Genomic DNA, 9,242 nt, shown 5'->3' with positions numbered 1-9,242 from the left:
TGGCGAATTTGCACGTGCAAGCCAAGCGGCACCACTGTACAAAAAAAGTCTGCAAACAAGCACACACCGGCCACGAACGATGTGTTTACAATACCGCGTTGGTGAAAATAGACCAAATTATTAGGGTGAGGCACATGGGCTACTAACGGCTTACTACACAACATACACTTAGTATTACTTTACTAGCTTCAGTATACATATCTCCCTTGCATATTACATCATTTATTCAGCAGCATAACGTTCCAATACATTTTTGGACTCATCTTGTGCTGTGCTCACTTAAACAGGAAGGTGGCATGGCAGTCCTGTGTGGGCAAATGTTGTCATCAAATTCTGGCATTCTCTGGATTTATAGTGGGAACTTGGAAAAATCCCCACAGCCACTCCACTGAATAGCAGGCTAATGATTGCTTTGCAATGCTTACAGTTAGCCACTGATTCCTTACAAACCACTCATTGTTGAATTTGCGATTTCCAACTTGTTGTGTAATGTTTATGTCCAATGGCCGATGAGCACCGATACGTCTTATCTAGAATTTCTCTTCATTATTTATCTTCATATGACAAGGATTATAAAGGATTTGCTAGTAGATTGTCAACTTGATTCCTGATGACTGCGAGCTAATATTTTTCACATGATCAGTCCAATCAATGCTAATGTACATATACCATGATTTGACGTCATTTTATCTGTGGCCAATGACCTTGAGCCTACCTCTATGGCAGGACCCAAAGGGCTTAAATATTTGATGTCTACCCTTACTAGGGATTTAGACTTGGCCTGTGACGTAGTGTCCCCATGAGTGACAGAACACTGAGCCAATCACAGCGCAATGCTCCTATTTTCTGCTGGCTTGCCCCACCACTACAGAGAGCACTGAGCTAGGCTGGAACACCTGTTTGCACGTGGCTTTATTAACTCGATGATATATATATATTTATTTTTTTACATTGTTTGAAAACTGATATGTGACACGTATTAATGTCAAAATAATATGTAAAATAGGCAAGCCCCCCCAAAAATATATATTTATTTTATTTTGCTGAAAATGTGCGGCTCTGCCCCCAACCTGTCCTGAATGACTTGTCACCACTGGTCACGTGCATCACTGTCAGTACACTCATAACAACAGCCTAAGCATTACGAAACTTCTATTAGATCAAATAAGCCTCACGTATCAAAATAGAAATGCATTTTTTTATATTGACTAAATTCGACACTAAATGTCTCCCATACAAAAACTCTTCACTTGCTTAATAATTAATTATTTGCTGAACGTGGAGAGATTTTGGGCGGAGTAAACCTTCTCGTTTTGCCTCTTCCTCTCCGATTTGGCTCAAATAAGAAGAGGCGTGAACGTCGGGTGGCTTTGCTGTTGAACAGGTTTGTTTCCCTTGTTATATCGTTCTAGCATGTTTGGAGATGTTTATTCGAATTAAACACCTACATTTAAAGATGTTGTTTCAATAGACTACATTTAATCAACCGAATAGTCATATAATGGCACCATATTGTAATGGTGGACAACAGACTGCTCTCTACCCGGAAAGAATAACACCAGTTTTATTAATATTCATGTTAAGATTGCTTTTGCAGATTGCTTTTTTTGTGTGCCATGCATACGGTTGAAAACGAACTCGGATGTTATCTCTCCATGTTGATTTTGTTCCATGGTGGTCTTTCTTGCCTAATTTTCCTCCCAGCCTGCCAGCAGGGGAAAAACAGGATAAAACCGGCCTGTGTCGAATGGTTTTGTTGTGGGAAAGCTGTTTTAATATATCTCTATATTTATATTAAAGCTTAAATTAACGAATTTTATTCATAATACTGCGTCAAATGATCGTGAAAAAATGTATTAGCCCGAATCCCTTTCGTAGCCTATGTTCTATTGAGAGCGCGTATGGATTTCAGATGAAGGATTTCAGATGACAGGTGTGTGAGACGGGATGCGCAGACGGACATCTATTTATGACTTGGAAACATTTACGTTGCAATAATGTCTATATAAATTGCGAGGCCAACATAAATTATAGTTTGCTATCCGCTGACATTTAAACGGCCTTGAACGTAGAATTCCATAATTCATACAGGGATGGGCATGGGCCTCATTTGAAAGCAAAATGAAGATGCCAAGCATGACGCAATAGTATTATTTGGCTAGAGTTTTTTTTTAGGATGGGCCTCCTTTCAACTGATTGAATGAGGCGCATCAACCACCACAAGCTGTGCATTAGTGATATTATAAATAGCCTGTCATTACCATAAAAATATCTACTGTGTGTAAACAGACGAGCCTAAAGGCCTATCAAATGCTTTTATCTTTTTCCCTAGACATAAATGTCACCAATGGTGTTAAGGGGATAAGAAATTAACTTAGTTCACAATTATGTTACATTTTGGAATAGGCCTGGAGTGTAAACACCCACAGTTGCCTGCATGGTTGTATATATTATGATATATACCTCAGCTGGAAGCCGGTGTTTGGATTATACATTGGCACGGTTTCCCGGCCCTCGTGCTACCTTGACTTCATCTCGGGCCTAACAACACCGTGCCAATATATCCTCCAAACACCGGCTTCTCGGGCATTATCACTTAATATAAACTGAAGTGTCCCTAGAAACATGTATTTACATGGTTATTACATTGGGAGGTACAGTGACATTAACGAGTAGGTTACTTACTGTTATATGCATGTTGCTTGCACACCTTGAGAGATGTGTCAAATAAACTGTAGTGTTAGTGTGATGGTTCTTACTATGTGGGAAGTTGCATGTCATTTCACTGTGCAAACGAGCACCAAAACACAAATGTGCAATCACACCAATGCATTGTAAACACGTGTACCTGCACTGTAATTATATTGTAGGTCTGCCTGCCTCCACATGATCAATATCAAGCACATACTCTTCCCAATGATATATAATATGCATGAGTGAAATTACACGTGCGAGAAAATGAATATTACAAATATGGTAAGGGACGATGGATACCACTGCAAGTGTTTGTACATATTCATTTTAGAACATTAAGCCACATTAAGTTTTGTATTCCTCACCAAGTAGTTTGTTAAATGTGTTTGTCGTGCCCTTCCCACACTCCTGGACAGCACTCAACACAAGCTATTGAAGTATTACTTCTTTCCAGGCATTTGTTATCCATTTCTGTTTTTGATGTCTGGATACTACTGTTGCTCCAGGTTTTGTTTTCCTCTCATGGACTGAAATATATTTTTTTCTGCTGTTGATTTCAATCTCCTTTTCTCTCAACCAATATCACATGACCATATGTTAATTTTAAGCTAGTAGGGCTGGGCTGCTTGCTCCACATTGGTTGAGTGCAAGCTTTAGGTGATGGCCTCCGTCATCACCTTTTAAAGGTATGAGGGTTAAGAGATGTGGATGGGATCTCCTCTAAATGTTAATGAATGGAAAGACCTACAGTATGTGATTTGTCAGACTAATTCGCATCTGGGAGAATTCCACAAGGTCAAAGGAAGGTCAAAGTGTTATTACAGTGTTCTGAAGGATGAAACCATTGCCACCTTGGCCAATCACCAACAATTAATTCCTTGAATAAAAGTATCACTGTGTGGACCATGTGTCTGAGAATGGTTTGAACAATTTTTTAAAAAGAGGATGACTTTGTAGTTATTATTTTGTTTTTGTTCTCTTCATCTCTGTCTGTCTCTCTCTCTCTCTCTCTCTCTCTCTCGCTCTCTATCATATAGATAAATATATTATATATAAAAAAATATATATTTATTTATTTCTCTCGTCAGGTCATGTCGGTAAAGATGGAAATGGATGTCAGTGGCGTGTCCAGGACACCCATCTCTGTTCTACCTGCTGCTGCAGAGGTCAAAGCCATGCTGAAACCCGATACAGGGGACAGGCCCCGCTGTGCCAGCACCCCCTGCTCCCCCATCAAAAGTACTGTTTCAGGCTTCCAGATTCTCCACATGGACTCCAACTACCTAGTCGGCTTCACCACCGGCGAGGAGCTGCTAAAACTAGCCCACAAGTGGTCTCCCAACCCAGAGAAGACCCTTATCACCACACCGACCACCACAACGTCAACAGCATCAGAGGCCTTGCCCAGTTCTGTCCCCAAACCCATGGACCTGGGCATCCACCGGGCGTCGCGCATCTACAAAGCCAAAAACCGCTACTACCAGCCATACGACATCCCCGTGGTCAACGGGCGCCGGCGTAGGCGCATGCCCAGCTCAGGTGACCCCTACCTCAGGCCCCTGTCCCAAGGGGAGGGTGGCCCAGGGAGGGCCCTGCACCACGGCCCCCTGCCCCTCTGCCTTCTCAAGGGGAAGAGGGCCCAGTCCAAGTCCCTGGACTACCTCAACCTGGACAAAATGAGTGTCAAGGAGCCTCCGGCCGACACAGAGGTGCTGCAGTTCCAGCTCCAGCACCTGACGCTGCGGAGCGAGCGCATGTTCACCAGGAACAAGACATGAAGCAACACCAGAGTCACCACCCGCCTGTTCTCTCATCCACTCCCATGGGATTTGGGTGCTATTTCCGGCTGTGCGTTTCTCTCCCTACTCAGATCATAGGATAGTCCTTTAAGGGGACACTTGCGGAGACCACTAATCTTGTTATTATTATGAATCGAGGGTGACAAACTAAGCGGGTCTCTTGACGAAATGAGACGCATGCTTACGTATACGTAAAAATCCAGTGAACACAAATTGTTAAGTTAGTACACTGAAAACAGAGGTCGTTTTAGATACAAAAATGTGAAGTTCGTCAGGATTAGCAATAACTGGTAAACGTATTTATTGACTGTGTGTGTGTATGTGTGTGCGCGCACCTTTTTAAAAATGGTAAGGGATGTGGTAACCAATGCCTCTCCAACTGGCCCCTTTTTTTTCTGCATTGGACTGCACTGTTAGACATATTATGTTTTTACAGACCTTGCATCCTCAACTACAACACACCTTTACTTTTTAACCACTTTACACCCATAGCAATTAGCATTAGCCGCAGCAGTACTGCATTCTACATCCATAGCAATTAGCATTAGCCCCAGCAGCACTGCACTCTACATCCATAGCAATTAGCATTAGCCCCAGCAGTACTGCACTGTACATCCATAGCAATTAGCATTAGCCTCAGCAGTACTGCACTTTACATCCATACCAATTAGCATTAGCCCCAGCAGTACTGCACTTTACATCCATACCAATTAGCATTAGCCCCAGCAGTACTGCACTTTACATCCATACCAATTAGCATAAGTCCCAGCAGTACTGCGCTATACGTCCATAGCAATTAGCATTAGCCAAAACAGTACTGTGCTATACATCCATAGCAATTAGCATTAGCCCCAGCAGTACTGTATGTAAGCTACTGTATATCTGTATGTGTGTGGATGTATAGGGGCGGCAGGTAGCCTAGTGGTTAGAGTGTTAGACCAGTAACCGAAAGGTTGCTAGATCAAATCCCCGAGCTGACAGGGTTTAAAAAAAAGTCTGTCATTCTGCCCCTGAACAAGACAGTTAACACAACTCTTCCTAGGCCATCATTGTAAATAAGAATTTGTTTCTTAACTGACTTGCCTAGTTAAATAAAGTTTTTTTTTTTAAATGTGAAAGCTCACTCCGCTACACTACTATTTTGCTCTTGCCATCACCAGGGAAATGTGGGTTTAATGTTAAACCACTGACTGTTACACAATCAAAAGGTTATTTAAAACATAATCCTGTAAAGGGGCAATCTGCAGTTACTGCATCCATTTTTGGACTTGTAAATTGATGATACTCATTTGATTCTTGAAGAATATAACTTTTAAATGCCTCATGAGCTTTAGTTCAACTGTCGTTGCCCATCAGAACTTAAAATATATGCTTGTTTTACCCCACTGTTTGTAAACAGTAAATATAAACAAACACTATATATATATATATATATATCAAAACATGGTTAAAACGATAATTTTCCTATCATTGGTGGTCAGTCCTTGCATTCATATCTATGAATTTGAGTGTTGGTTACATTTCTGCAGCCCCATCCCTCAGCTTTTTACCGAAACGGGGGCGGAGGAAACGCTTTCTTATTGCTTCAACTGCTGATTGCTGCTCTAAGAGGATTTGTGGGGAGAGGCTTACCGTCAGAGTGCCTGAGGTGAGATTAGCTCCTTATATACAGAATTAATCCCCTCACTCCATTTCTCCCAGTCAGACTGAATCCTCAGCAGGGGGTGAGGGGTTGAATTAGGAGATTCCAGATTTTCTGCATCTAGACGTTGTGTCCATCATTCTGAATCCCAGTCATTCTTTTCATTTCCTGAATGGGAGGGATGGGTGTTTTAGCCTGGGTAAAAGGTTCTCAATTTAGTTTGATGTTTTTGCCACCCCTTCATAAAGGTGTGTAAAGCACCTGAAACACGTACCGTAGCTATGGAAACCAAAGGAGGATTATTTTGGGGTGCCCTGGGAAAACTTGACCACATTGAAATATGATCTATTTGGGGTTTCGTAGGACACGTGACAATCATTTTGAGGCGTAATCTTGGAGAACACCTTACTTGAAGTAGCCCTGACCTAATGCCCTCATAACACAATCATTTGCATGATATAAATGATCTGATAGTCTCTTACCAATGACAATTTACCTATTATAAGCCATATGACATGTAATGGTAACTATACACTGAGTGAACGAAACATTAAGGACACTTTACTAATATTGAGTTGTCAACACATGACAGTAAAGTCCACCATCTCATGACTAGACATTTCTGGTCTTTCTCAATACTGTAATTCACCAAGCGACCAAAATGGTGACATTTTTGGAAAGATCACCTTTCCTCCTTCCTTTCCTCCAGACATGCAAAACTACAGCTAGGCAGGGTATTGGTCCAGACATTTACACTGAGTGTACAACATATTAAGAACACCTTCCTAATATTGAGTTGCACCCCCTTTTGCCCTCAGAACAGCCTCAATTCGTTGAGGGTGTGGACTCTAGAAGTTGTCAAAAGCGTTCCACAGGGATGCTGGCCCATGTTGACTCCAATGCTTCCCACAGTTGTGTCAAGTTGGCTGGATGTCCTTGGGGTGGTGGACCATTCTTGATACACACGTGAAACTGTTAAGCGTGGAAAAACCCAGCAGCGTTGCAGTTCCTAACACAAACTGGTGCACCTGGAACCTACTACCATACCCCATTCAAAGGCACTTAAATATTTTTTCTTGCCCATTCACCCTTTCAATGGCACACATACACAGTCCATTCCTCAATTGTCTCAAGGCTTAAAAAATCCTTCTTTAACCTGTCTCCTCCCCTTCATCAACACTGATTTGAAGTGGATTTAACAAGTTACATCAATAAGGGATCATAGCTTTCACCTGGATTCAACTGATTCAGCAGGTGTTCTTAATGTTTTGTACACTCAGTGTACATGTATATGCCATATCATGCTTTATATGGTTTGGTGTGACTTTCAAATTCTACTATTATGGGTTTAAGCTCTTTTTCATCATGCTTCTCTTTTCCACGCTAACCTCTTTGTGTCATAAGACAAGAAAATAACCTCCAAAAACCATACAAGGAAATATTTTCAAAGTTAGGAACTGCACATCCATCTCCTCTGTGTGTTCTCCATTGTGTTTGTGTCAGTGTAGTTTGAGTAAAAGGTTATTGGACCCTTCTAGATGGTTCATGGGTTAGGGTTAGTCACCTGTCTGTCTTCACTCTAAATGGGTTTACAGAAATGGCTTAATCTGTATTTCCATTTTTTTTTTAAAAGGTGTTTAATGTAACTATATTATTATTTATTTTTTATATCATTTTTTATTTCTAGTTGTAATTTATCTGAAGTCATGGAAGACATTGATATTGGTTTAATATAAAAATGGCAGTATGTTGCATATAGGCTATGTTTACCTGGAGTGGACACTTAAAGGCACCTTAACCCGACGTATGAACGGTGATGTGTACTTATTTAAGGGTGCAGATCACAACAGCAGCTAAAGATAAAAACTCATTCATTTGAACAAACTGTCCCTGAATAACGGTGATGTTTTCACCAAACACTTGGAAATGTTCTCTGGGGAAATATATTCGGTATTATCAATAACCGTCAACAATTTGCTCACAGATGTGACTGTGTTTGCAGTGAATTTTTGGTGGCTTCTTAGTTGTGATGTTTAGAATGTGTTGATTTAACAGTTTAACCTTAACAGTGTTCGTACCGCATCATATTAATAGTATACAGTAGAAATTAACAGTTTTACTTTGGCCATCATGAAGGAAAACGCTACTTGAACAACACATGTTTTAATATGCCATACAATGCAAGATATTGTAAGACTGTGTCAGTTCTAAACAGGAATATCCAATGCATTATGGGAATTGATAATAGACTACAGTAATTCTGGACTGAGATGCCCGTTTAATAGAGAATCTCCATTGAACATGGTTTTTAGGCCAGGACTGTTCTGAATCTGTGATCTGGAAACCGGCCCTCGATGTTCACAGTAAAGCATTGTCTTCATGATTACAATGTGGGTTGAAACGTGATATTTTCCTGCATGACCATTAACCACAACAATGGAACAAGGAAGTTGCATCGCAGGTCAACAGTGCTTTTCAGTGACTCATTTTGACTTCATGTTCATAGGCTTGTGTGGAACTTTTGTCATTTTATTCCTACAAAAGGTTTATTGTCATTTTGACTTTCTGGTCAAATCTTTCACGCCGCTTGTATACTGTAGTTTAGCTACCTAAAAGCATTTATTTTGTTTTCTACTGTGTCTATTTATGCCCTGCAATGCGACTGACTTACGTTTTATTATCTTACACTTGACATTGTTATTAAAAACACTACTACGCTAGGACGTGTGTGTCTCCATTTTGTTTTAATGAGCCAATAGGAAACAGTTCTCGAATGTCCTCGGGACGGGATCCGTAAGATTGTTTCAGAAGTGCTGTAATTTTTATGGGATGGGATGTGACAGATTAAACGTTTGTTCCCTGGAACGTTTTATAAAGATTCTTTCCCCGGCATTATGTTTTCTGTAATGCCTTTTTCTTAGCTGACAAGGTACAAATCTGTCGTTCTGCCCCTGAACAGGCAGTTAACCCACTGTTCCTAGGCCGTCATTGAAAATAAGAATTTGTTCTTAACTGCCTTGCCTAGTTAAATAAAGGTAAATAATAATGCACAAAGTGAGCTCCATACAGAAATGGTTTGTTGAGATCGGTGTGGAAGAACTTGACTG

At 40.7% G+C, this 9,242-nt stretch overlaps 1 protein-coding gene across 1 annotated transcript; it reads left to right on the top strand.

The window, feature by feature from the left end:
* Positions 1 to 1,109: 1,109 nt before the first annotated feature.
* Positions 1,110 to 7,113, top strand: macir (macrophage immunometabolism regulator). The gene is made up of 2 exons (XM_021601583.2): positions 1,110 to 1,384; positions 3,783 to 7,113. Exon 2 carries the CDS (start codon positions 3,786 to 3,788, stop codon positions 4,470 to 4,472), a length of 687 nt encoding a protein of 228 aa, XP_021457258.1. The 5' UTR covers positions 1,110 to 1,384; positions 3,783 to 3,785; the 3' UTR covers positions 4,473 to 7,113.
* The last annotated feature ends 2,129 nt before the right edge of the window (positions 7,114 to 9,242 follow it).

Source organism: Oncorhynchus mykiss, chromosome 5 (genome assembly GCF_013265735.2).
Source record: "Oncorhynchus mykiss isolate Arlee chromosome 5, USDA_OmykA_1.1, whole genome shotgun sequence".
Classification (NCBI taxonomy): domain Eukaryota; kingdom Metazoa; phylum Chordata; class Actinopteri; order Salmoniformes; family Salmonidae; genus Oncorhynchus; species Oncorhynchus mykiss.
Note: the sequence above shows the minus strand (reverse complement) of the source record. Positions and strands in the feature narration are given on the sequence as shown.